The sequence below is a fragment of the Zootoca vivipara genome, chromosome 6 (genome assembly GCF_963506605.1).
Source record: "Zootoca vivipara chromosome 6, rZooViv1.1, whole genome shotgun sequence".
NCBI lineage: Eukaryota > Metazoa > Chordata > Lepidosauria > Squamata > Lacertidae > Zootoca > Zootoca vivipara.
In genome coordinates, this window is record NC_083281.1 from 56,787,485 (window position 1) to 56,815,373 (window position 27,889).

Sequence of the window (27,889 nt, forward strand, 5' to 3'; positions counted from 1 at the left end):
CCCCAGCGTGTACCTTTGGACGAGGCATGTACCCTGCAGTGGGAATGCAGAGAGCAGAGCCACCCGCTCGCCTGGAACCCTCCGGTGCTCATCCTCACGCTGCATGGCCAAGAGGCAGTGGCTGGGGAAGGGCTGCGCTTGGCATATGTACCAAAGTGTAGGCAAACTTATTTGGTACACTTTGACCTGTGAATCTTTGCTGACGAAGAATAGTCGAAACAGGGCCTTGTCCTGATTTTTACTGGAATTTACCTTTATTTGCCTTCAACATTGGGATTGATTCCCATTTAAACTCCGTAACACATCAATAAAACCTTGTGAAGATTTATTTGAAATCCATCTTCTTTTGGCCTGAGTTCTTGCAACTTATCGTTCATTTCCAGTGTGATGCCCGCAATGAGGTTAGGGGGAGTCCTTCTTGCCTTGCCCCAGGCACTGGCAGCGTGGTACACCACTGCTGCATCCCAAGGAGGTTGCCTACCAGGGCTGGGCTCTTCCCTTTGGCCCAAATCAGCCCTTATCTCACCCAGCATCAGACAGGATATGCAAGGGCCCTTGGCTGTTTACCCAGGAAATTTATCTTGCCATCAGAGGGACAGGAGAGGCAGAAGAACAGCTCAGAAGTGACTCTAGAGAGCCAGGAAGTTTGGAATGGAGTGGAACGCAGTGCGATTGGACTGGGCTGCTTTGCAGTGCTGGAAGAAGCAGGGAAAGAGCAGCCTCTGTGCCAAGCCGGTGGGAAGGTCCTGTGCCAGGGCTTAAGAGAAAATCCTGCTAATGTTTGATGGAGCTGAGTTATATGTTATTTGCCAAGGAGTGCCACCAGAGCCTCTGAATAAAATACGTCAACATATAAAGAAGGCACATAAAGAGTTATAAACTGACTCAGTGTTTACAGCTGTCTGTAAAATATTATCTTTTATAAGAAGATGGTCTCCTTTTGAACAAGAAGTTTCTCTTAGGAGGAAAAACTGCAGCTCTGTGGCTGAGCAGCTGCTTGACATGCAGAAGCTGTGCCACATTCAAACACAACACACCTTCCCCAGTAGCATCTCTAGGCATGGCCAGGAATGTCCTTGCTTTGAAACCCTGGAGAGCCACACTCAGTCAGTGTAGACAACTGAGCTAGACACTGTGTACAAGGCAGCTTCCTGCCGGTATGTCACTGTGAAACAAATGCTGAGAGGGGAAAATGCAATGATCCCTTAACCTTTTTATTAGCGGGAGGAAGGGAACCTTTGTGATCCTTTTCCAGATCAGCCTCACAGGCCAAATTTGGTGGAGTGGGAGCACCAACTTGTCAATCACATGATGGCACAACAAAGTCATGTGCAAGGTACTTTGAAGTCCCAAAATCAGGATGTCAAAGCGCTTCCAAAGGGGATGGTTTCTTTTCTCACCCTAGCAGGCATAACTATAGATCCCCTGCTAAAATGATGGTTTAAAAATCCATCTGTTTCAGTACGAGATTCTGATGCACAACCTTTCCTGATTCAGGAATGGGTGTGTCTCAGAATACCCTGCTAAAAAAGAGGGGGTTGCCATAGTTTTAGCAGGGGTTCCTATGCAAGTTTGCATGGAAACGTCTGCTAAAACAGGGCAGGAGGGGCTCTGTTTTAGCAGGAGGTTGCAGTGCAAACCATTTCCTGAATCAGCTGGTGAGTGGAGATTAAGTCCTGCTCAATTTGGCTGTTCACTGCTGGAAATGGGTGCTCAGTCAACACAAGAGATTCCACCCAACCTCCTTTTTTTGCCATTGCAGTCCCAGTTCACTGAGAAAATAATTACACTTGACCAGTTTGCATTCTGCTTTAGATGAACTTTCCCATAATAATTGATTAAATATAATAATACCCCCGTCTCCAGAGTCAAATCTGCCCATGCTAAGTTGCAGGGCTAATACTACTGCAGTAACGGGCTACCAACAGCTGCACTGTCCCAAAGCACCTCCTCATTTTGGAATGAAGTACAAATGGCCAGGAAAGGACCTTTCAGGATGTGTGGACCCCTGAAATGGGACTGCTCTCCCTCAGTAAACACTGACACCTGGTGAATGACTTTTTATTTGCCTTTCTGGCACTACCCTTGTTTATTCTAGCTGCTCAGTGCTGGTATATCTTGTTGTACACTATACTTCTCATAGGCTTCATCTGCACCTATACATTTAAAGTATTATCAAGCCAATTTAAACAGTCATGGCTTCCAGGAAAGAATCTAGTTTGTTAAGGGTATTGAGACTTGTTAGGTACAGCGGCGAAGCAAGCCAATTGGGCGCCTGGGGCGCCACATGTGCCCTGTGCCCAGGGGCAGGGCCAGCTGGCGCAGGATGCTCCGTGGGGCCTCTGAGGAGTCTGCCTCCTCCCCCTCAGCTGCACTACAGCTGAGGGGGAGGAGGCAGGCAGACCGTTTGGGGCAGCGCAGAGCCTCAGGAGAGATGTGTGGCTCGGGCGTGCTGCAGGCTTCACGGTGAGTGCTGCCTGGCATTTTTTCAGCCCCCTCAGTGGTGACACCCGGGGCGCACCGCCCCCGCCCCCCCTTCCTCCGTCTCTGGTTAGATGACACCTATTCCCTTCACAGAGCCACAGTTCTCAGAGTTTTCTGGGAAGAGGAAATTATTATTAAACCATATTGCAGATTATAGGTCTGAAGGTGTGAAGGACACTCAGAAGAAGAGATGGCTATGTCTCTGGGGCTTCCTCCCCTTCTTCCTTCCACCCTGCCCTTGGTTGAAATGGAAAAGCGAGAAGCAGGTGTCACTCCTGCTAGGACTCCATATCAGGTCAGGAGTCCCAAGAACTCCTGCAGTGCCCAGGCCTCCTCTGGCCCTTGCTTTGCTTGTGGCAGCGGCTGCTGCTGAACGAGAGTTTGACACACAGAGGAAAGAAAGCCGGATATTTTTCATGCATTTATTCATACAAAAGGTATAATAACTTATAAACATCAAACAGGTACAGGAGGACATAGGTGGGGGAAAGGGGGAGACGGGTGCCCACGGTGGCCTGTGCCAGCCCAGGACTCAGCACGGTCTCTGCAGAAGGACAGGTTGGGGTGCTTGCAGGTCTTTCTCAAGGGCACCTGGGAGGCTCCAGCAACACCACACCACTGCAGAGGCTGCCAGGAGCACCCAGTGCCCAGCAGCGCCTGCTGGAGTTCTTTGGCTGCGCTGGGCACAGGCAGGAGGGGGCCTGCAGGGGAGGAGTGTCTCTGTGGGGATCTACTTCCAGGCAAGTGTCATGGTTGTATGAGGGCTTCAGAGGCTGTGGCACACAGAAGTGGTGTTGAGCCAGGGGACGGGCTGGCGAGGCACAGGCCCTGTGAGCCCAACTCACTGCAGGAGGAGTGGAGGCAGGCAGGCAGGAGGGCAGGCGGGCAGGCAGGGACCCTCAGCTACTTGTCACATTCCAGGTCCTGGGATCCTTCGCCGCCTTCGTAGTGCCTTTCGCAGAATTGCTGGATGCGCCGACAGGCCTCCACCATCATTTCCTCGGGCACTGTGATCACCACACGGAAGAAGTTGGGGTACTCAAAGCACTGCCAGGAGAAGCAGAAGAAGACCATTGAGATGGCATCAGAGGCCAGGGGCCACCACGTGGATCCTTTACAAGGCTGACTCCCTAAGGAGTGGCCAGAGAGCCTCGAAGGACCATCTCTGGTGCCTTGGAGATCCTGCACACACCAGACTCTGACACCAAGACTGGGTAGGATAAATGTGAGGGAGTTTGGGGTAGGTGTGTTAAGGGGAGGGTCAACACCTCCTGCTTTGCATGCAGAATGTTCCTGGCTGATCTTCCTGCCTTTCCCAATTGAAAAGTCTAGGCAAGGGGACACTCTCTCCAAGCGAGATTTGGGAGAGCTGCTGCTAGTAAGTGTAGAGTCGACCAAGGGCAGGCAACGTGGTGACACCACCTGTGGAGGGTCTCTGCCTTGCTTGTTGTTCCACACAAGGAGCGCTGAGAAACCAGCTTGTCAGTTTCTCACAGACTTCTGGTCAGCCACTGTGAGAACAGGATGCAGGACCAGATGTGCTATTGGCCTGATCCAGCAGGCTTGTATCAAGGAATGGTGCTGCCGGCAAGTGCAATGGCCATTCTCCAAGGCCCACGTAGCAGGAGGGAGCAAGCGGCTGGGGATCTAGGAAAGGGAGCCTCGCGGCACCTCACAAGGTGCCATTGTTCAGCGGCTAGGGGTGTGGGCGCTGAGCCAGCTGGCACTGAGATTGTTAAATGCAAGCAATGTCCCCTCATGCCATGCATGGTGGGAGCGCCTTGCGAATCACAAGCATCTAGAAGAAAGACTAGCTAAAGGAGAGGAAAGGCAGGTGGGGGCCGGCTGAGCAGCAGAGGCCCAGGGAAAGTGGAGCCAAGCAGAGTACCTCTTTTCTGCCAAGTGCAGCTCCTGGGGCTGCAGTAACTCCCAGGGCCTCCCATAACTCTCTTACGAATAAAGATGCTCACCGTGGCCGGCAGACAGAAGACGGACTGCTCAGCAATGAGCCTCTCCGTGAACTCCACATCATTCTCAAACTCTGGAAAGTGTTCCATCTGAATGCCCACCTGCAGGAAGGAAGAGGAGGAAACACAGAGTTAGGGATGATCTGCCTGGCATTTGCCCATCTCAGGGTGACAATGCGCTCAAAGCTCTGCGAGTGACAGGAAGCCACTCACCATGAGGTACATGGCTCCCGACGGCCGGACAGGCTGCAAGCCGCAGACAGTGGAAAGGGCAGCATAGCAGAGGTCAGCATTGGACTGCAAAGGAAGGAAGGAGGAGGAGTCAGGTCAGATTGCAGGCACAAGCATCCCAGGGTCCCCACTGGGACCACCCAACACTACGGTGTTCATCATGAATAAAGGCTTAAAAGGGTACATTGTTGATTAATTAAAACCTGCCCACCCTGGGAACTGATAGGACCACAAAAAGTGACCTCCTGCTTGCCAGCTGTATCCACACTTGCACTGTGTTTTTTTCCCCCAGTGCTCCTGGTGTGTGCATGTCACTGAGTGCCCCCCCCCACATCCTGCAGCTGTCTTTTTTTCCATGCTCACTGCCATGAATATTGGGTCTTCCCAGTGCTGAAAAGAGCAAAGCTTTTTACACAGTGTTTGGCTCTGATGTGCTATGTGGTGTGGAATAGTTCAGAGTATATATTTCTACACTGAATGAAAATAAAATAGGGACACTTAACATTCACAAGAGCATAGGAAACTGCCTTATACCATTGGCCCATTCAGCTCAGTATTGCCTGCACGGACAGGCAGCAGTCCTGCAGGGTTTTAAACAGAGAGTCTCACCAAGCTCTGCCTGGAGATGTAGAACCTCAGACTTTCTGCATGCAAAGCAGATTGCTCTACCATTGAGCTGAGGTCCATCCTTCCAAACTAGCATATCAATGGAATCTCAAAAAGGAATCTATGCAGAGATTTCATTAATATGCACATTCATTTAACTGTAACAGTTACACTGACTGATTCATGCCAAGCTAGGTTATTAAATGAACCAATAAGTTCCAAAGGGCAAAACAGGGAGGGGCTGAGGGTGCTGTGCTGAGCACCTCCTTGCCCCCTCCTTGCCAGTGCAGCTCCTCAGGGTGAGAGGAGTCACATTGTCCACTCCCACCACCCAAGCAGTGTTTATGGGCTGGGGAGCATCCCTGTTGCCCTCCAAGGAGTTGGAAGAGATAACCAAAAGGGGCTTTGTGAGGCATGAGCACTCCCTGGTGCTCTCCACCATAGCTGCCAAGTTATCCCCTTTTTTAAGGGAAATTCCCTTATGCTGAATAGGCTTCCTCGCGAGAAAAGGGAAAACTTGGCAGCTATGCTCTCCACCCACCCTGTTTTTAATCGTTCTTTTGGTCTAGTCCTGCTTTTCCTTGTGTTTGTTGCTCCTATTTCTTTCCTCCTTTTCCTTTCAAAGGGAAAGGATGTACCTTGAGAAAGCTGAGGGTGTTGTGGTAGAATTCCGGGGACGTCTGGCGAAGGATGCGGCTGAGAGCTCCCTGGACAACTGTGCAGGGGCCCAGGATCCTCTGGCTCAGCCGCAGGAGGCCGTCTCTGATCTGAAAGATGCACAGAGGAGAGAGAGCTCAGTAGGGAGGGGCAGCACCTGATCCACAAGTTGATCTAAGAGAGTGAAATCGCTCAACCTGTTCCACAGCCACAGCAAGAGCCCTCTCGTGGCTCAGTGTGCCCCCAAACCAAAGGCAGAGCTGGGAAGGTGGGAAAGAGAGTCTGCATCCTGATATGGGTGCAATGGAGGGAACCTGTGCAGAAATCGCACCGGTGTAAAGGGCACAGGAAGTCGGGGAGGGATCTCCTGGCCCTCTGAAGAAGCATCTGCTACTCAAACCAACTTGTTCCTGTTCAGAGCCCATTTGGAGTAGGGGGCATCTTGGGAAGCCTTTCATTGACCAGACCTAGGAGGCAGCACAGACAGTGGGCACTGGGGCACAAAGGCTACATGAATCAGGCCTTAGAGGGTGGCTGTGAAGCGGTGAGGGGCACAAACTCTTTCCCTCCATCACACCAGCTCCTGGACCGGATGCAGAAAGTCAGGACAGCACCGAGGTCTGCTAACTTACCTCCTTCCCAAAGATCTCCCTGCGATCATGTATGAGAATCCAGCCCATTCTCCAGCCAGGCACCAGCCACCGCTTGGCGAGGCCTCCACATGAGAGGATAGGCACGTTGGTGCTGAGCTTTGCAAGGGACTCGTATTTGCAGTCTTCAAACACCTAGTGGGGGGCGGGGAGTGCAGGAGGAGGAATACCAGAGTAAGTAGTGATGGAGACACCTAAGGGGTGTGTGAAGCAGCTAAGGGGGGTGCTAGTGCTGTGATTGGGGAGAAGACCAAGCCACCTCAGGCACACCCACCCCCCTCCCTGCTTTCCCAGCCATGTGTCAGAAGGTGGGAGGGGGCTTCTCCTGGGAAGAAGGTTTTGAGCTGCTGTCCTCGGACTTCCGAGGGGCCAGGGGTGCTTCTGTCTCACTCACCATGTCAGCGTAGATCTCGTCGGCCAAGATAGGGATACACTGCCTGGAAGCAACTGAGCAGGAAAAGAAAGAAATCTAGTCAGCCCCCTGACACTGTTTCCTTCTTTCTTCCCCAGAGCAAGGCCTGGGATAGAACACACACACACACACACACACACACACACACACACACACACGGTGGGGGATCCTCACCTGCCAGGATCTTCTGGAGGTGGCTTTTGCTGAAAACGGAGCCACAGGGGTTAGATGGGTTGTTCACAATCAGGCAAGCCGTCTTGTCATCCACCAGCGACTCCATTTGCTTCAGGTCAATTTCCCACGACTTCTCTGGCTGCAGGGAGTAGAAAAGGGAGGAAGAGGTGAGGAATGCTCCCACTTCAGGACCTCAGCTGGTACCACATCTCGGTGCCCATGGACCAGGCTTCCTGCTGGGCAGGTGAAAAGGGATGGCGGTTGGAGCGACTGTCCACTGGTCAGGATACTGACCTCCCTTTTCTCTTCCAAGAGCCCTGCAACACCTCCCAGCCTGGGTTTGGGCCCAGTCCAAAGAAGGGGAGATGGAGAACAGGTCCCCCAGGCCTTGAACCAGGGTCGACAGGCAGCCCTTCTTTATAGCTGAGCTCTGTGGAGAAGCAGGCAGAGCCCTGCGAGGGAGTGCCTGCTTGCCTTCCTGCTTGTGCCATGCCTCTCTGCAGGCAGTAGGGGGGGGTATGCTGCACCGCCTCCGGCCCCGGCTTACCAAGAGGTTATAGAATTTGACCTCGATGCCCAGGGACTGAGCCAGGGTTTTGTAGAGGGAGAAGCCAGGCCGTGGCACCAGGATGTTCTGCCCGGGGTTGGCCAACACAGCCAGGGCCAGCTCAATGGCCTGACTGCAGCCGCTTGTCAGGATCACGTCCTGCAAAGGAAGAGGGAGCAGAGCAGGAAGCCATGAGCCTGGCGGGTAGCAAACACCAGGAATGACTAGCCCAGAAGAAGCACAGAAGGGGAGGGAGGTGGGAGGGAAAGGTTTATTCACTCACTCTTTCTGGAAATTCCTGGCAAGGAGCCTGGAATGAAAGGGGGCGGAGGTCCCTGCTAGCATACAGAAGGTCCCAGTTTGAATCCCCAATGGCATCAGCTTAGGCTGGGAGACAATACCAAGCTAGGTGGACCAGTTGTCTGACTCAGTATAAGGCAGCTTCCTGGGTTCTTAATAAAGATTCCAGGCCCAGGATCCTTTCTGGGCAAGCTCCAGTTCCAATACAGTGAGTTGCAGAGATGTTGGCCAGGGTTTGCAAAAGCTAATGTTCTCAACATCCCCATCAAGCATCAAGGTCAGATGGCAACGCATGCAGCACTCAGGGTCAGTTACCTGGGCTTCCAAGGGGGCTTCTGGGCAGTTGTAGTAGCCTGCGACCACCTCCCGGCAAGACAAGTAACCTGTGTAGGGGATTCCCAGAAGAGTTAGTCTTTTGCTGCAAAAGCAAAATAGGGGCTGCACACATTGAAAGCATCTCCCAGGACTTACCTACTGAGGGGGCATAGCCATTATACTGCCCAGAATCCAGGGCCTCCTTCATGGCTTGGATGACTCCATCATCTGTTGGGAGGTTCCCAAACACGGTTGGGTCCCCTGTGGGGAAACATGAGGGGAATCCATGTCAGTTGAGGGTGGGGCATTGGCAGGAGCCCCCACCTTGTGGTCCCTCCATAGCCCACCTGCTTACCTATGGACAGAGAGATCAGGGGCTTCTGGTGGTTGGGCTCCACCTTCATGCTGTCCACAATGGCTCGGATGGGGTTGAAGGTCCTCTTGGACATTTCGGAGGCCCTGACGGCCCAGTGGGCCTTGCGTTTTTTCCCTTTGCCCAGAGAAGGGCCCTTCCCACCGTTGAGGCTGACGTGGACATCAAGGATGGAGGGCAGGGACGTCTTGCCATTCACATGGATCAGGTAGGATTCCATCTCTGGAAGGGAAGCGCAAAGAGCAGGTGGGCCAACATCCCTGAGTAAACAATCCTCTCTTCAAGGCTGCCATCTGTTCAAGGTCACTGTCATGGCAGAATTGGGTGGAGATATGGGTGGAGATAGCCAAGGGGCGGCGGGGGAGCTGCCCCCCCAGATCAAGTAAAACAATAGAAGTACTTAACTGACAAATCATGTCGATTCTGCCCCCTCCCCAACAAAAATCCTGGCTACGCCCATGGGTGGAAGCACCAGTCCTGAGCAGGCAGGAGCCAAGTGAGCTGCCACATCCCTCTAGCAGGACCCTAATCAAGCCTCACAGCAGGGAAGCCGGTAAAAGGGGGTGGAGATGTGCGGGGAGTGGGGCAAGAACTGCTGTTGGGCTGGAGGCCAACTTGGATGAGGGAAATGTGTTTTCCCTCTATGCCCTCCTTCCCACAGTGGTAGGGGCAGTATGTACTTTGGCATTGGCAAGTGAATGGCAAGACACCTCTCTCTCTCTCTCTCTCTCTCTCTCTCTCTCTCTGTGTGTGTGTGTGTGTTGAGCAGGCTTTGACCGAGTTCTCTTTCAAAACATACTTGTCTACTTGTGCCTAAGTGCTGGAGGTGGGAGGACACCCCCATTCTTCACTTTGGAGTTCATCTCCAGTATAAAATCACTGGGTGACCTCAGGGAAGCCATTCTCTCCCGACCTACCTTTCAGGGTTGCTGTTAGGATGAGTGAGAGAGGATTGTTGAAGCACTGTTAGAACTCAAAAAGGGGTGTATAAATGAATTTTGGTCTACTATGAAAAATCTTGTAAAGTGTTTTAGGCTGTTTGTCTTTAAGCCATGATTGATTGATTTTTTTAAAAGTCAAATTGATTAATTATAGAAACAGATTTAAGAACAAAAGGGAAGAATAATTTGTCAGGAGTTTCAAATGCCATTTGAGAAGCCCAAACAGTGTCGCCGGAACCTGAGAATCACCACTGAGGGATCTTATGGGCAAGACTCAAGGGCTGAGTCAGCCACTGTCCTTGTAAAACACTGAGAAAAAACCCCAGCAAACATTGGACCAGGATCAGGGAAATGGCCCTGCACTTGCCTTGGGAGAAATTTGACTTGCGTTGCCCCCTTCCCTCCCTCTATCCCCCTGTCTCACTCCAAAGAATCTGGCACAGCTGGAGAGAGCTGAGCAAAGCTGGTGGTATGTGGCAAAGAAACCAGCAAGGTGAGTAAGAGGCAGCTGGTGGCCCCATGGGCAAGAAGGGCACACGAGAGCCAGGGGCACAACTAAGAAGTCTCCAGTGCCAGCTGCAAAAGGCCAAGGAACTTCTTCACATTGGCTGAAAAGTCATTTCCTCTCTGTACTCCCAGAATAAAGCAATAAGCATAATATGGCAGTAATTTTGATTGCAGGTATGGTGCCACCTGAGGCAATCTCTCTGCCTCCCAAGATAAAGCCAGCCTGCACCCTCCACCCCAAGCCACCTCAAGTCCTGGCTCCTCTTGGAACAAGCAACAGAGACGTCAACACCACTCTCCACAGACGCCAGAATTCTTCAGTTCCTTGTTCCAGAGCCTCCACTGCCCCAAGAGGCCAGGCCAGTCCCTTTGCAATTGTCCACCTCCAGGTTCTGTGTTGTGTCTGCTCAGGTCACTCCTGGTCTCCGGAGGGTGTACATGCTGGGACAGGGGTGTCCCAGGAAAAGCACCCGAGTTCTGCCTCAGCCACTTTGTTGCAGCCCTTCATGCGGTGCTTGTTCCCCGCAGAGGACTCCATCCCAGGGACTGTGGACACCAGCTCAGACCCCGTCAGGCTTACAGGTGGCACCTCAAGGAGCCTCTTACCTATGTGGCAGCAGCTGCAGCTTTGTGTGGTGGCAAAGGTGGGCGAATGAGGCACCTCTGATGCACCTGGCAGGCCGCTCTGCCTGCTCTGGAGCTGCTGAATGGGGAGATCGGAGCCTTCCCTGGGCCCTTTTATGTGGGATAGGCGGGCAGGAGCACAACAGGGCCCCATTGCAGATTCCCAGCCAAGAACTGGGTGTCAACTTGGAGACCTTTAGTGATTGGCTGATAGGGAGGGCTGCACTCCCCCCCTCCCTTCAGGACACACAGACACACCAACTCAGTAATAGTCTAGCTCCAAACATCTGGAGCAAACACTGCCTACATGTTAACCCTTCGACTGCCGTCTACACCCCCACAGCTCCCCAATCCCATTTGTGAAGTGTGAGCACAAAATTGGGGTAGGACTCCTCCCAGTCTGGCCTTGGCAGGTTAGATGAGTATGCCACCCCTCCACTACCAGGGGCAGCCAGATTGCAACCCTCATTGCTGGAGAATATTGGGCCTGCGGAGGCTGGGTGCCCACAGTGGAGAGGGGTGTGTTAATTTCCTCAGTGCCTCAGTGGTCCAAGGCTTAGCCTGGCAGTCTTGGCCTGATTCAATCAGCTGCATTCATCCCATCATCTCCAGCTCCACGTTGCAGAGCACTAATGAGTCCCAAATGTTCCCCCCCACCCACATCTACGCACGCAAGCAAGCAAAGAGGAGGTGTCCTGATAGCAACAACAGTCGTACCGCCCTCCTCCAACTACAGGTATTCAGCCCCGCCACACCCCCAGCAGCTGAAGGTCAAAGGGTACCTGCCTGACCGGGACCCCATTAATCTCCAGCAAAGAGGCAGATCTCATTTCTGGAGGGGTGGTGGAGAGCTAGCCTAAGCAGCTAATGGATGTGTATCTACCTCAGGCCTAGAGGGAGAGAAAGAAGTTGGTAGCCTCTGAACAGCCTGGCTCAGAAAGGTATAGTTGCTGGCATTGCAAGGCACCCTTAATTACAGCCTTTGCCCACCCTGGCTAGCACCAAGAGTGTTTCTGTGCCAAGGAGCCCCCCTCCCAGGTTTGCAAGTGGCACAAGGTCTCTTCCGCACCCAGAACAACACAGAGGGCAGAGAACAGGATGACTGCCAGTGCCAGGTCAAGACCTGTCCCTCAAGGCCAATTCTTGGGCCCCATCAGGCTCACCCTCAAGCGTCAAGCTCTGTGACCCCTTTCCCCATTGCCCGCCCTGAAGTGTTGCTGGTGCCAAGGTGATCTGCCCAGTTCTGCAGGCTGTAGCTGCAGCAGAGCGAGGCTGGCCTTGAGACATTTCTCCCCCACCATAATGTGCCTGGCAAGGTGCCCTCTCTCCCCCCCCCCTACCAGTTGATGCAAGCAATGACTCTGGCTGTCACCTTGCAAGGCTCAGTCGACAGGAGCCCTTTGGTTCAACTTTGCATCAGCTGATAGCCTGAGTTACGTAAGGCTGGCAGTCTGCAGGTGGGAGGGAGGACTGCTAAACATTTGGGACCTCACAGGTGCTGCCCAAGAAGCCTCCAGAAAGTGCTCCCCTCAGACAGGCTGGGGCGGCAGGCATACTATGGGGGGTAACACCACCTGAAACCTCATTTTGTGTTGCGGAATCCCTGGAAAGGGCACAGAGAATGATTTAGCACTGTGGGAGAAAGATTCCCCCGCAATGCACACGTAATGCACCAGCAGCTCTTCCAGTAACCCATCCCAGATGCTCCCTTTCCTTTGGCCCCAGAAGTGCAAAACCAGCAGCAGACTCTCTGACACCTTCCTACCCAGGCTCCTCAGGCTCCTCCATCCTCAAAGTTTTCTCTACGCACAGCATGGCTGGCAGCATCCACAAACTCTCCCCTTCCCCTTCTGCCTACCAGGAAGGCACCTACAGCCTGACAGAGGCACTGGTGACGCTGCTACAGGAAGCAGAAGATGGGCAAGTGGTTGTGGCTCGTGCTGCCTCTCTGCTCTTGGAGGGGCGAATGGACTGCAGCGTAAGGGACTCTTTGCAAGGCCTACCTTGGGGAATTCCCCCCTCCCCATCAGACTTTCAGCCACCACAGCAGGCACCCCCAAACTCGGCCTTCCAGATGTATTGGGACTACAGCTCCTATCATCCCTAGCTAACAGGACCAGTGGTCAGGGATGATGGGAATTGTAGTCCCAAAATAGCTGGAGAGCAGAGTTTGGGGGTGCCTGCACCACAGCATCCTCTAGCTGTTCCGTTCACTTTCTGGGGTCAGAGGCTTTGGGGTTCTTGGAGTACCCTGGAGGAAACACTTCTGGCCTTGCAAATGGGTATGTTCCTGGGATGAAAAGCTCTGGGTTTGCCTCCATCGCCCCCTTCCTCCCCAAATATGAGGACTGGTTCTAGGGAGCTTCCTGCTTGCAGGCCCAGCAGCCTTTGTTTATCAAGAGATGCCACTTCATAGACTAGGGCGGGGGGGATTTTGTGGTCCCCTGGGCGGGGGGTTGGGTGGTCCCCCATTCCTCCTCTCTCCCTTTTGCAGTGCTTAGGTTTCACTCTCTTTTAGCTGGATTAAACTCCCTCCTCTATCTGCCGTCAAGCTGCACCAGTAAAAGACCTTATTTCTGTCCAGCACCAAAGATCTGCACAGGGCCTCCCATGGAGGACAATGAACTCAGTGCCTTGATGGGTGGGGAAGGTTACCATGACTTGTGTTTTGAGACTCTCCGCAGCAAGCCGTTGTGCAATGGGAAGGGAGGGGAAAGGAAGGGAGCAGGAACCACTTTCTCCCATTTGCGGAAAGCTTTAACCCCCCCGCCCCCCTCCTTTGAAGCCAAGTCAATATTGGCTAATTTCATCACCGATGTTTGGTTAGTGACTTCACATTCTCATCCTCTTGCATGGCCTGTTGTGTAGCGGCCTCTGCCCTCTTCACCTCCATGGCCTTGGAGCAGCCAGGTGCCAAGCAAACAACAGGAGGGCTCTCGGATGACTTCAAGGGGCGTCTATTCACATATGTCACCCACTTTTTCAGGTGTCATTCTTACGCAATTTCCAGGAACAGGGCAGGCACCAACCACCTCACTTTCCCAGCCACTCCTCCGGCTCCAAACAGTATTGCAAGAACAATGGTATTCCACACAGTCAGGGATAAAACTGCACAGCCGGTTGCTTGGGTGCAGCTAAACACATTCCTTGAATTAGGCACACTGTTTGTATAATTTTGAAAACACAAATTTCCCATGTCACAGCAGAGATGTCAGATTGAGTGATGTGTACTTTCCTCAGAAACTCACAGGCTGTTGGGAGGGGCGAGGAGGACTGTGTTCCACTGAACTTCGTTCTGGACTCTTCCTTTCTGTTGTGGTCCCTGTGACTCTTGCTTGGATTCCTTCTCCCCAGTTTACATAACTGCAATTCTGCTCTGCTCCATATAACAGTCCATAGTGAGTTTCCACTGGCTGGAATTTGTTTCTTTTTCTTTTGCAATTATTTTTATTAAGTTTTCCCATTTCCATATTCGTTACTTTGCTTCTAATGTGGATGGTGTATCTGGATCCTCATTAAAATCACCGGCATTTCATAGGCTTGTTCCCCACATAGCCAAAGTATTTCCCTAGCTAAGAACTTTATGCAAAAACCAGGACAACTACTGGGTGTCATTATCATGGTCAAAGGTCCGCTTCTGAAAGTGTTGCCCAACAATTCCTTGACTGACCTATCTCCCAAAACTTTGAAGGCAGAGAACCACCCCCACCCCCAAAACTGGAATACACATCCTCTGTCAGAATGGACCACCATCATATTAGATTGTCCATATTTCCTTTCTTCTTTGTTTAAGTTTAGGAATAGCTAGTTGGTGGCAATTTTTTCTCATCACCATATGCAATTGCAGGATAAGGCTGTTGATTGCAGAACAGCCAAATGCCATTGCAGTTCTTCAAGGCTACTAATCAGAAACTTCCTTCTTGCAGGATCGTGCCTCTCATGCTTCCCGTTTAGGACATTTGGATCATTAGTGATTAATTTTCTCTTACTTGCCATTTGGTATCACTTCAGCTCCATATAGGTACCAAAAGCTGATCCAGCTGCTGTTTTATTTATTTTAATACATTTGCACATTAACTTTACAAAAGCTAGCAAACAATAAAATATTTTAAAAGGAACATTTAGTTAAAACCAATCACCACTAAATACAATAAAGCAGGAGCAACTAAATTACTAACTCACATAGAAAGTCAATAGAAGGCCAAACAAAACAAGAAATGTTTTCAAGAGCCACTTAATGGCAATGACTGAAGAGGCCCCCTGTATGATGGCGTCCTATGTTGAACTGACAACATCATAGTAGGTAAACATCAGCAATAAAGTCTGAAGCCAATTCCAGACAGGTGTTGGGAGAGGAACCTGAAACAGAATGAAAAGTGCAGATTTGCCATGTCAGAAATTAAATGCTGAGGACATAGGTTAACCAAAGATGGGCTAATACCTGATGCAACTAAAATCAAAGCCAGAATTGGAATGCCTAGTCCAAAGAATAAGCTTGATGTACAAAGATTTCTAGGAATGGCCAGGATCTAGCAAAGTTTATTCCAAACATGATAACAGCAATCACAACAGCATGGAAAGAGTTATTGGCTCATGATGCTGCATTTCACTGGATGCCAAACTACAAAGGAACATTCAGGCAGTTCAAGGGGCTGCTAGAAAAAGCAAAGTGTCATGATTTGAAAGAACCAGCAGCAGGGATCCTTCTGTGTTGCTGCAGCCGAAAGCCTTGTCTTTTGTACCTGCTCCCCTCCCCAAACACCAGCAACCACCCTGCAGGACTGCACTCAAACATTTGGCTGTTACAATAAGCATCCACTTCTATTTCATCACCAAAAATGTTAAGTCTGGGGGAGCAAACAATACCTAATGGCAGAGGAATATAAACACCAGCAAAAATCACAGCAAGGAGAACAAAATGAAGCAGGTGTTCTAAGCAAGTACCCAATGAAAGAGCAATATTTTCACTCATCATTGGAACATGGGAAGCTGCCTGAGTCAGACCATTGGTCTATCTAGCTCAATACTGCCTGCGGTTACTGGCAGCAATGGCTCACCAAGTTTCAGGCAGGGAGGTTCTCTCCTACCCCTACCTGGTGATGCTGTAAGGCAGGCTTCCTCAACCTCAGCCCTCCAGATGTTTTTGGCCATGATCCCCTAGCTAGCAGGACCAGTGGTCAGGGATGATGGGAATTGTAATCTCAAAAACATCTGGAGGGCCAAGGTTGAGAAAGCCTGCTGTAAGGGATTGAACCTGGGATATTTGCAAAGCAGATGAAAGAAGTTGGGGTGGTGCTGGTGGTAGCTGAATCCCCAGGAAGTGTGTTCCTGAACTTGATAGCCACTACCAAGCAGGTCTCCCTCACACGATCTTGAATGAATCTAAGTTAGTTCTGACCATTAGCTTCAGTGGGTCTGCTCAGAGTGGAACTAGCATCAAATACCAACCATTATTTTTGTGCCTTCCTAACTTGTCCTGCAAGGTGGCGCTGTGGTTAAACCACTGAGCCTAGGGCTTGCTGATCAGAAGGTCAGCGGTTCGAATCCCTGTGACGGGGTGAGCTCCCGTTGCTTGGTCCCAGCTCCTGCCAACCTAGCAGTTCGAAAGCACGTCAAAATGCAAGTAGATAAATAGGAACCGCTACAGCGGGAAGGTAAACGGCGTTTCCATGTGCTGCTCTGGGTTGCCAGAAGCGGCTGTGTCATGCTGGCCACATGACCTGGAAGCTATACGCCGGCTCCCTCGGCCAATAATGCGAGATGAGCGCGCAACCCCAGAGTCGGTCACGACTGGACCTAATGGTCAGGGGTCCCTTTACCTTTAACTTGTCCTGCAACCTTATAATACCAATACCAATAGATACATACCAGTACGGGTAGCACCTTAGAGACCAACTAAGTTTGCCATTTGTATGAGGTTTTGTGTACATGCACACTTCTTCAGATACACACAAAAGCTCATACCAATGGCAAACTTAGTTGGTCTCTAAGGTGCTACTGGAAGGAATTTTTTTTATTTTGTTTCGACTACGGCAGACCAACACGGCTAGCTACCTGTAAATAAATACATAAATACATAAAAACAGATGGAAAAATATGATGGAAGCTGATGGACTCAAAGGAAGCTGAAGTTGTTACAATAACATTGTGCAAATTGCCTATCTCAAAATTGAAACTTGTGGAATTTCAGAAAGTTCTGCAGATTCTGGGAAGTGATGTTATGTGCAACCCAATCTCCGAGCAGTAAAGTTTCAGGGGTCCCAGGACATACCATGGGTTTGGTTTCTTTGGAATGAAGGCTACTGTGTGGAGGCTTATGGTGTCTTTGGGATACACAATTTATTTGTATGTATGTACAGGCAGAGCATAAGGCAGAAGGACTCTTAAGCATGAACATTCCAACAGATCTTGCTCTCCCATTAGGCTTATAGTGTCTGTAGAGATAAATCAAGTCTCTCTCTTTCCACCCCAGTTCCATGGTAAGAATGCCAGGCTTACTGCCCCTTTCACGGACATGCACCTTACTGACCCCCCCTCACACTAGAGCAGGTCATGGAAATCTAAGAAGATGCCCTTTAAACAGGCTGGCTGCTGCCCTCCCTTCACCTACTTGCTACTGAAAGAGTCAGCCAACTTCACATGAAAGGACACTAAAGTGAAAGAGACCATGACTAATTAGGAGAGCATTCTGCTATAAACATGTTTGCTGGTGTTTTAATGATTTTGCTCAGCCTATAGGAAGTAACGTTAAAGCGAAACATCCCATTCACAGTGGCTGAAAAGGCTGCTCGTTACAGCAAACGAGAACTAATGTATCTTAAGATCCCACAGAATGAACAAAAGTATCTCCAGAGGTTGTGTAATCAAACACTGAAGTCAAGCAGCTTCAAATAAAATACTAGACACCCCCATCCTCATGCACAATGCACTCATGACATTTTGTGACAACCTTGGCAGAGCTGGGAAGGGGCATATTTGAATGCAAGAGAATACAGTACAGTATTTTATTTCATAAAGAATTATGGAAGATGTAATGATAGGAAATGGGAATGTGTTTGTTAAGTGGCAGCCTGGAGGAATGAGCATGGGGAGCACCAGCAGAGAATGGAGACCAAGGGCAGCCAATGCTTCCCAGAGAGTTCAGTCTGAGCAGGAGTTGCACAAGTCATGTTTGTTCTATGCTTCAGTATCATTTTATTCAAGTTTGGAACAGCAAATCTTGCAGGGAGCTTCCCCCAATGACATTGCTACAAATATGTCCTAACATCTTTTCCACATGGCACTGCTGCCCAGTCTCCTCCCACACTTCCTAAAATCAGGTGCAAGGATGCCATCTATTTGGCACACAAGTATCTTCTAGCTTTGTCTTTTCAGGTCCAGACAGCCGCAAAACACCCCGTGCATTGGTTATACTGGTTTCCCCCTTCCCTCTTACAGTTTCATGGAAAATCCCAGCAGCAATCCCTAACAAGGTCCAGAGGGAGGGACGGCACAGCTTTGTTTGTCCAGAGCACGTGATTCATAAGGTGATTGCTTTGGCTCCAGGCTGCCCTGAGAGTCCAACTAAAGTATCTCTTTCTTGTTCAAAGCCATAGGCCACCACAATTAAATACAAAAATGGTAATACAGAATACATGTGAAAATGCAGGTTTCTTAACATACAGTATTACATTAAAAAAAACACCTCATGCTTAATTTAAGTACAACTTCTATCAGAAACAAAGGGGACATGGACCATCCATATAAACTTGTGCCAATATACTACAAACATAACAGGGCAAAAGCACATCCCATTCACACACAGCCCCCTCCTTTTTGGTCAGGCTCTTAATTTTCTAGCAGTCAGAGCACATTTTGCAACCTAGATGGTAATAAAGACACCACTGCCAGCTAGCAATGTACACATCTGTAGGGGAGTGGGGTGGTGATGGTGTTCCAACAGGATACCGGTAATTATTTTATTGCAGAATCTGTGCTCTTAAATAAAGGGGTTTTTTTGTGTTTTCTACACGTTGATAGGCTGGGGCCCCCAATCCAAAACATGACCATGGTGTTAGGGTAGAGTGGCTTTATCTGTCTGCTCCCTGCTATTGTTCCAATTTGGATTGGAGCCTCGGAACTCCCCCTGCCCAAACACACACATGCAGACTGCTGACTGGAGCATGTGTGTATCCAAATACACCATCTTAATCAAGACTATACAGGGGACAAAACTGTTAAAGCCCCATATTCCCCACCCACCAAGCCACCCACAAGTCCTGATCAAGATTAGACCCCTGTGTTGGCAATTTGTGTAAACCCCGTTAACCATGTATCATCTGGTTGAGGCCAAGAAAGAGGCCGTTGCTGCTTTTGCTTTCTTTGGAGGAGCCATTATGGTGCGAAATGGGTTCCTTAACAAAATGTACAACCCCCACTTCTATCCAAGTTGTAACAGGCTGATGTTCTTGTAAACTGAGGCTGCTTTACTTCACATGTACAGCTGGAGCCTTTTCCCTTCCAGGTACTAAGGGGCCCACTCAATAAAAAGGCAGTGAAAGACAAAGGTCTCTTGCTTTGGGTGGCGGAAAGGCAGTGGGCTCAGCCCAGCACAAAAGCCAATTAGGCTTGGGTCTAAGTTGAGGGACCAGATTTGAGCTGGTCTGCCATGTAAACACACTAATACCCTACAGCAGGACCGCTAAGACAATATGTCAGATGGAAAAAGGATGCCCATCTCACAGTACTGATGTAACACTTTGACAAGACTTGTGGACAAAGAGGAGCCAACCTTACAATCTGACCCAAGAAGTCAAGAAGTGTTTCCTGGAAGTGAGCGTCACTTGAAAATACCACCAAATATTGCCTTTTATAACCACATGAGAATGCAAAGAACAGCTGCCAGAGCCCAGATCTGAGAAATCTCATATGTCCCAGGGGTGGCTGGTGCCCATTGGGACTGGTAGGGCATAAGGCAGGGAGACCAACAGTAGGTGGTGTCAGAGCCAATGACAGGCAGAGCCACCCCTGTAAGTAAGAAGACAGGCAGGTGGGGCTGGCTGAGGGCAGAGTGAGGTTGGTAGGGTTGTACTCTATTCACCCTAATGGAACAACCTCCACCATTCCACTTGGAGCTTCTCATTGTGCAAAGCAGAAGTTATGCCTCTAGAAATGCTGGTTAAAGGACTTTAGTCCCACAAGTCTCCAAGGGATACCTAGATACACAAAATGCCCCTAAGCAGAAATACAAAGAGCATTTCTTAAGATACCAAATCAGTGACCACAAATTGCTATGGAGGAGGCCTCCATAGAATGTCAGTTCCCAAAATCTAGTACCCAAATGCAAAAGAACCCCTCTTCCTCCCTCTTCAAAATAATTCAATAGATTTGGAGCTAAGGGAGAAGTGTATCAGAGCCAAACCTTGCCAGGTTCACCTGAGTGACACCATCTGGCTAGAAAAATGCAACCGGGGGGGCGGGGGGGGAGCACTGGCTGGCCACTAGGTTAGCATTTCCCCAAAGCCCTCAGAACCCAGATACCAATGGCCAACTCACACACACACACACCTGAGCCCATGCTTGCCTCACCCTCACCATGAAGGCATCATGGAACTTCAGGCCATGGAGAGGAGGCAGGCCTTCGGCATGGCAACCACTTGAAATGGAAAGACAGTAAGGGAAAGGTTCCTCCCATCAAACCATAGTGGCACAATGCTCTCTGCTCTTGCCTACCCTTGAGAAATGAGGTGCCTTCAGCCAAGATAGTGGTACCTGGGGCTGAGAATCTCTCGGAAGAGCCTCTGGTTGAAATTCCAGCTGGAAAGCAGAGGAGGACGGTGGTGAAGGTGGCAGCCAGGTGGAGGAGAGAACGCAAAAAAGGTCTCCTTCTTGGATGGGCTTCAGTTGCTTTCTAGGGTTTGGCCCAGCTGCATTTGGTGAGAATCCCTGGGATACAGAGACTGCAACTTTTTCTGAACTCAGCTTCTGAAATCATGGGACACAGTTATATTGCCCAGATTAGCAAATTATGTTTGTGTAAGAGAAGACAGCAAGAAAGTAAATCCCCTCCCCTTGTTACTTTTGGGTAGGGCAAATGAGCAATTGTTCCATGTTCAAAATAATGAAGGTACCAAAAGTAATTGCATTATTTTTTTGCAGACAGACAGCCTAATCAGGGTCGTAAATGAAGTCATGGGGGAGAAGAAGTCTAGCAAGTGCAACTACCCATGAGCGCTGAATTAAGAAGCCTCCAAGTCCAGAGGCCAAATCTGAGCTGCTGTGGGTGGGCAACATCCTGGTCCTGCTTGTGGGATTCTCAGTGATGTGTGATTGGCCATTGTTGGGCTAGAGGGGCTCACCTTGGCCTGATCCACCTGCTGGGCTTCTCTGGTGTCAGGATGGACTCCAACTCCTATCAGTCTCCTCTGGCCAGCATGGCTGATGGTGTCAAGGATTTTGTGGTGGGCTGTAGGTTCCCCATCCCTGCCTCCTGCTTTTACCTGAACAGGTGAATGAAGCTGCTTTGAATACCATCAGCCCAGCGGATCAACTAGCCTCTACTTTAGCTGGCAGCAGCCACTCCCTTCCCACAGGCTTAGGCTCTTTCTCTAGTCCTGCTCAACTGGACATGCAGAGGGTGAGCCATGGATGGACAAGCATTGAGTGGCAGTGGTTCTATTCCTACCTCTACCTGCCCTGTGGTTTGTGTGCAGTCCCACAAGAATGAGGAAGGGCTGCACCGGGTCCATTTCTGCACCCCCTGATGCTCAGAATCAACACAAAGCCAGCAAGGGAGACCATCCAAGGCTGGGAAGGGCAGTGCCATCCTCAGGGTGCTGAGAATGACCTCCAATTCTCTCCTTTCCTTCTAATCCTGGATTGTTACCAGAGTCAGGTATGGCCAAGAGTGCCAAGAGACCGTTGCTTAGTGGGGCAGTGCTTGGTTGGGGCAATGGGCAAGCAGCGGAGTCAGGCGGGTGAGGGAGGGAGGGCCGCACCCATGGCGGAGAAGCCCTGGCGCCCTTGGACATCTTTTCCCACTACATCCTAAAAAAAGCCATCTTGTGGTGGGACCAGGAAGGCCAGCGGACGCCAAGACCACCGAACATCGGGCCTGGATAGCGGCTGCTCTCCCAGTTTGTCCAGGGCCTGCCTTGGGCCTTTCCAGACCCGCCCTGACTTCCTCGACGGCTGCTGGAAAGGCGCCCCTCGGCAAGGGCCGGCAGCGAGGAGCCCCCTCTGTCGGGCGGCGGCTCCCAAGCGAGATGGGCACCTGCCGCCCACCTCCACCAGCCCCGGCCAATCTCCGCCCAGGAGGCGGCGCCGCCGCGCTCACCTGGGACGCCCCACCCAGACCTTCCTGCGCGCCTCCAGGCTACGAGCCATGGCGGACGCCGGGAGAAGACCCGGGCAGCCGCGAGACTGGCATCAGGACCGGCCGGCGGGGGTGGCGATAGGAGAGCAGCCGTGGCCGTGGCAGCAGCAGCAGCAGCACCGCCCTCCCTCCCAAGGCACCACACTGGCCTCTTTTGACGCCCCTGCCGAGGCCCGAGGCGGAGGCGGCCTTCTGGACAGGCCGCTATGTCGCGCCCTGTGCACGGCCAGAGGTGAGGGCCCCGGGCCTGGTTAGATGTCCCTACTGTCCCGCGATGGGGTGGGTCAGGGCGGTACGATGTCGACGACACGCCCCCTTCCCTTCGTGGGCCCGGGCTGCGATGTGTGTGTGTGGGATTGCGTTTGTAGCTCCTCCCCCGCTGCCCGCAGGTGAGCTCGGTGTGGGCGAGGCCACTGGCAGCTTCCCCCGATGGGGCGGGCAAAAGGGCTGTTGCATCGCGGGGACGGTGTGTTTACCCCCTCTTCGCAGGCTGCCCAAAAGTAGCGAGGGGCACGCCTCTGGCCTCACAGCTTGCTGGCAAGTGGGGCAGTGAGTGATTGCTGCTCAGCCGTCAAGGCAGATGGGCAGGTCTCCCCCCCCTCCCACTTTGCTCTCTCACAATCCTCAGGCTTCTGTGGTCAGCACAAGCTCCCTCCAGGGACAGGGGTGGCACCCAAGCGGCTGCCAGGTCACCCATGTTTCCTCCCAGCCTAAAACAGGGGTGAATAAACTTTTTCAGCCCAAGGACCTTATTCCATTCTGGTCAACTTTACAGGGGCCATATGGCCAGCGTGGGTGGGGCAACAAATGCTAATTTATTCACACATTCCTCTCTCCCTGTATCCCCACCAGGGGAGCAAAATAAATTATCAGAATTTATCTTGCTCCCCTGGTGGGGAGCATTCTTGCAGCAGGTAAAACATGGCAGGGCGTGAGGTGAGGCTTGTATGGGGCATGGGGACCCTGCCCCCTGGGGAAGTCCCAAAAGCCATGTAGAGGAACCCAGATAGCCGTATTAGATGCCTGGGGTTCCCTATCCCTGGCCTATAACTAAGGGTGAAACATGAGGGGAGCTCTGAGGTCACTAACCCCAGGAATGAAAAGTCTTTCAATGTGGCATTGGGGCAGAGGATCCCTGGTAGAAGAAGGGAAGGATGGATCGTCACTGCCTGTTCAGATATGCTCCCTTAACCCCAGTAAGACTTGGGATCCAATCCACCCACAAAGCTGACCTCTATGAGTGGGCCTGGAGGGGCCAAGTGCCTTCCCCATTTCTTCATCTTCCACACAGCACTAGAGAAACGGCACTAACAGCACCTCTCTGCCCTTGCTTCTTCTTAGCCTGCTGCCAACAGCTCCAGCTCCTCCTCTGCATGCTGATTGTCATCTGCAGCTCAGTCTCCTACAATTCAGCAGGTGGCTACACTGGTCTTTTCAGCCTGGGGAGCATTTACTACTACCAATACGGCGGGGCCTACAGTGGCCTCAGTGGAGCTGACGGGGAGAAAGCACAGCAGTTGGATGCCCAGTTCCACCAACTCAAGGTGCCACCGGCCCAGGTGGCCATGGCGGTTGGAGGGGCGCTGATGGCCTTTGCCTGCTTCCAGATTGTGGCTAGTCTCTTTCGAGTGCCCTGGCATTGCCCAGCCTGGCTGATAGTGGAGGCCGTTCTGGATGTGGCCATTGCAATTGGTCTTGTGCCAGCTTTGTACTTCTACTACCACCACCTTCACGAGATCTATGCATCCTCTCTGTGCAAAGAGCGAGAGAACCTCTACCAGAGCAAAGGCTACAGGGGCTTTGGCTGCAATTTGCATGGAGCAGAGATCGCTGTGGGCTTCTTTGCTGGGGTGGCCATTGTGGCCTTTGCTGTTGGCGTTGTGTTGGCTGTCCGTGGCTTCAAGATTGTCCGGACCCTCCAAGCAAAACCATCATCACACAGCTATGAGCACTAGTTTGGCCTCTGCTCTGCCTGTGTCGAAGGGAGAGCAGGATGGAGCAGCATATTAAGCCAAGCTAAGCAGTGCCTTTGAACCATGGACAGTGGCGGCAGTGATCACTTTCTGTCTAAACCCTACCTTCACAGTACTGTAAACATTCTCCAATTCTCCAAGAAAGAAGATTCCACCTAAACATTAGGAAGAACTTCCTGACAGTATGTGCTGTTCGACAGTGGAATTTGCTGCCAAGGAGTGTAGTGGAGTCTCCTTATTTGGAGGTCTTTAAGCAGAGGCTGGACAGCCATATGTCAGGAATGCTTTGATGGTGTTTCCTGCTTGGCAGGGGGTTGGACTGGATGGCCCTTGTGGTCTCTTCCAAATCTATGATTCTGATTCCTATTTCTTTCCCATCATACATACCGATGCAAAGTCTAACAAGACTACTCCCTGCTGAACATCACCTGTAATGGCAAGACGACCAACTTGTTCCCATCACCAACCAGCACTTGGTTTCTTCCCTCCGCATTCCTTTTTCCTTTCAAATCGTGCCTTTAGAGTGAGACCGTTGACCAGAGACTTTCAATATATTCCTTGGGGCAAAGTGCCATCTTGTTGGTATCCCTCAGAAAAAACTCCAGTCCTCTTATAGATAGCAAAATCTATGTCTTTTCCCACCCACCCCTTCTTACAGGTCTAAAATGCCAGAGAAAACGTTTTTCATTCCTTCTTCCATTCACCTCATTGAGCTGCTTCCTTGATGAGGAAGTTATGCATTTGCCTTGAAGGCAAATGGTTCTACTAGATGTTCTGTGCAGTCTTGTTTCAAATTGTTTTCATTATGAAATATAGTACTTTTGTACAACAATAAAATCCCTACCTTGGTAATTCACTTTAAATGTCTATGTCAAAAGACACTACTAGAGATCTTTGACCGCCTGTGTGTAGAGAAGCATCTCCACACACACACAACACCTGACAGTGATGTGCAGTGATGAGGCGGAAGAGGGAACTCATTTTCCAAGCAAGAGCCAGCTCACTTCCAAGGGGTGCATTTAACTGCATTTCCAGCAATACACACAGAAGAAATGCAGCACCTTGGAACACCTACATTCCCTGAGGTCCTATTTAACTGAGCATTTAGTACCCTCTTCCTTGAAACTCTATAGAGCTTTTTTGGCACATTACACCAACATTCTCTCAACAGCTCATAGAAGGCTGTCTCCCAAAGCCTGGCAGTTACTGTGGTCCCCAAAGGACAATTTTGCATTTCCAAGAACATTTGTCCAATAAAACTTTTTCTGTAGCCTAGTCCCACGCCCACCCCCCAGAAAGGAAGGCGAGATTTGAGAAACCTTTGAAGGAAGAGCTGCAAAACGGGGGCCCTCCACATGTAGTTCGCTCATCAGCCCCAGGCAACATGGCAAATGGTCAAGGATGATGATTCTAGTACAGCAACATCTGGAAGGCCACTGCTTTAATGTGACAATTTTTTGAGCAACGCCCAACCCTCTAGGACTGCCATCCTCTGCTATGCCTACTTTAAGGGCCAGAAAGCACAATTATTGTAGGAATTGTGTTATTCAACACATTTGTACCCTGCCTCCTGCAGACATAGAGGTATCCTGTACTCAATGTGCAACTCCTCCGTTAGACTGGGGTTTAGGTACCAGCCTGTGTTAACAAAAGTGCAACATAGTTAAGTTTTCCCTTCACAAGGCTTTCCCTTCACAATAAGTCTGGACCTTCTTCCACTGTGGGAAATGGAGAGGAAGACGGGCCACTGTGTAAAAAGATCCTTCAGTTGAGGGCTGGGGATGCTCAACTCCCAGCTCCCATCATCCTCAACACCTAGATGGCCACAGGTTCAATTTCCTTGCTTTACCAAGTTCTAAAACCTATGTCCACACCTGCACCAATGCAGGGGAACTGCCTGGTCCCCACTTCTGTCCTGTAAAGAACGTCTTCATGCCTTTAACGCTTTATTGCTCTCTTTCAAGGCTGCAGAACAAGCCCTTCTGAGTGGAAAACCCTTGCGCAAGGAAATGGTTTAAGTCAGGTGTAGGGGTGGGGAACCTGTGTTGGACTAGCTCCCATCAGCCTCAGACAGTGTAGCCCATGATAAAGGCAGCTGTAGAGTTCACAGGTGGGTCATATCTCATTTCCAGCAGTCACCAGAACTCCTGGCTGCCTCTTACAAGTGAAGGAGATGGTGGAGTGGTTAAAGCAGTGATTTTCAACCAGTATGCCGTGGCACCCTGGGGTGCCTTGAATGATGGGAAGGGGTGCTGTGGGCAACACTGGCCTCTGTCCCTCTTTCCTCCCCTTCCTCCTCTGATGCCCTCTTGCGTCTCTGCCTCCCAAAGGCTTGCACAGCTGTTTGTTGCAGCATCCCTGCCTACAAGCTCCCCAGGCAAATGCTGCCTCTGGGGCTGGCCAGGGGGTGTGTCCCAGGCCCTTGTGGGGCAGTGTGAGGTGGCACCTCTCTTTGGGGCGGGGGGGGGGGGAGCAGCTCAGAGACCAGAGGTGGCAGCTGCAGCTGCCCAAAGGACTCCCAAGGAGAAGAGAGGAGGCTGAGGCAGCACTCCACAAGGGAGGGTGTTCAAAAAAAGGGTGAGGCTGCCAGCTCTGCAGGCAAGGGGTGACATAATCGGGCTTCTGAGCCCCACAGGGGTGCAACAGAAAGAATGTAGTTGGTCAAAGGAGCCGTGGACCCAAAAAGGTTGAAAACTTATGGGTTAAAGCAGGGGTCAGCAACCTTTTTCAGCCATGGGCCGGTTCACTGTCCCTCAGACCATGTGGTGGGCCGGACTATATTTTGGGGGGGAAATGAACAAATTCCTATGCCCCACAAATAACCCAGAGATGCATTTTAAATAAAAGCACACATTCTACTCATGTAAAACCATGCTGACTCCCGGACCGTCTGCGGGCCGGATTTAGAAGGTGATTGGGCTGCATCCGGCCCATGGGCCTTAGGTTGCCTACCCCTGGGTTAAAGGGTTGGACTACAATCTGGGCTGAAATCTCCACTACAACCATGACTCAACTTTGGACAGTCAATCCAAAGTCTTAACCTTTCCTTCAGAGTTGCTCTGAGAACATTGAGGGGGATGACACCCTCCAGTACTACTTTGAGCTCCTTGCAGAAAAGGTGACCTTACTTCAACTCTGTGTCCCCTGAAGGGATACTTGTTTGTGCAAGGACTTGCCAACCTCCAACTCCCAGCTGTCTGACCTACCATCATTAGTTGCCGGGGGCGGGGGGTAGGGAGGGGACCGAAGCCATCATCTTGCAGGTTCAGATTGCAACAGGAAAAGAGGCCTCGGTGCTGCCATCTGTGTCTTGCCATACTCCCAACCCTGCTCATCCTATGAGGAAGAGGAATCTCAAAGCAAACACATTTCTTAGTCTTCGGGGATCCCCAAGGCTCTTTTTGCTGTGGTAGTGAAGAACAGACTTCTTCTGAATCTTGTTTGGACTCCAAAATCTCCACCTCCAGCAATCCAGCTAGTGAGCTTTGCATAATAATGGTTGCCTGGAAAATCACAAGAATCCCATTCCCCACTGCCCTGATTTCATCCTATCCTTTGTGAGAGCACAAAGCCCCATTCCCCACTGCCTCAATTTCATCCTGTCCTTCATGAAAGCAGCATTGCCAGCTGGACGCACATCAAGTCTCACTGGGGGGTGGATGAGAAAGGCAGCTGACCGCAGCTCCAGTCAACAGGACCTCAGCAACGAATCATTTGCTAGGACAGTATATGTCTAGAGAACTTCCTGTGGCTCTCGAAAGTGCTTCTGCCTGGC

General features: G+C 51.0%; 2 protein-coding genes across 2 annotated transcripts; one reads left to right on the forward strand and one right to left on the reverse strand.

Moving 5' to 3' along the window:
* Nucleotides 1–2,852: 2,852 nt before the first annotated feature.
* TAT (tyrosine aminotransferase) lies at nucleotides 2,853–10,894 on the reverse strand. Its single transcript, XM_035120456.2, has 12 exons — nucleotides 10,771–10,894; nucleotides 8,699–8,938; nucleotides 8,500–8,604; nucleotides 8,344–8,411; nucleotides 7,729–7,887; nucleotides 7,182–7,320; nucleotides 6,990–7,042; nucleotides 6,578–6,730; nucleotides 5,927–6,055; nucleotides 4,665–4,748; nucleotides 4,455–4,553; nucleotides 2,853–3,531 (listed from the first exon to the last, which is right to left on the reverse strand). The coding sequence occupies exons 2-12, from the start codon at nucleotides 8,934–8,936 to the stop codon at nucleotides 3,388–3,390; spliced, it is 1,371 nt and encodes a 456-aa protein (XP_034976347.1). The 5' UTR covers nucleotides 8,937–8,938; nucleotides 10,771–10,894; the 3' UTR covers nucleotides 2,853–3,387.
* Nucleotides 9,175–24,480, forward strand: MARVELD3 (MARVEL domain containing 3). The gene is made up of 6 exons (XM_035121037.2): nucleotides 9,175–9,212; nucleotides 10,089–10,150; nucleotides 10,576–10,808; nucleotides 12,650–12,766; nucleotides 21,935–22,373; nucleotides 23,483–24,480. The coding sequence occupies exons 1-6, from the start codon at nucleotides 9,175–9,177 to the stop codon at nucleotides 24,094–24,096; spliced, it is 1,503 nt and encodes a 500-aa protein (XP_034976928.2). The 3' UTR covers nucleotides 24,097–24,480.
* The last annotated feature ends 3,409 nt before the right edge of the window (nucleotides 24,481–27,889 follow it).

Excerpts from the sequence above, each read along its gene's own strand:
- MARVELD3 (XM_035121037.2), top strand. The coding sequence starts at position 9,175 with ATGGGTGGAAGCACCAGTCCTGAGCAGGCAGGAGCCAA. Across the intron at positions 10,809-12,649 it reads AGCTTTGTGTGGTGGCAAAG|GAAGGCACCTACAGCCTGAC; the intron begins GTGGGCGAATGA and ends TCTGCCTACCAG. Across the intron at positions 12,767-21,934 it reads AGGGGCGAATGGACTGCAGC|ACCCGCCCTGACTTCCTCGA; the intron begins GTAAGGGACTCT and ends GGGCCTTTCCAG.
- TAT (XM_035120456.2), bottom strand. The coding sequence starts at position 8,936 with ATGGAATCCTACCTGATCCATGTGAATGGCAAGACGTCCCTGCCCTCC. Across the intron at positions 8,605-8,698 it reads CCTGATCTCTCTGTCCATAG|GGGACCCAACCGTGTTTGGG; the intron begins GTAAGCAGGTGG and ends GTTTCCCCACAG. Across the intron at positions 4,554-4,664 it reads CGGGAGCCATGTACCTCATG|GTGGGCATTCAGATGGAACA; the intron begins GTGAGTGGCTTC and ends TCCTTCCTGCAG.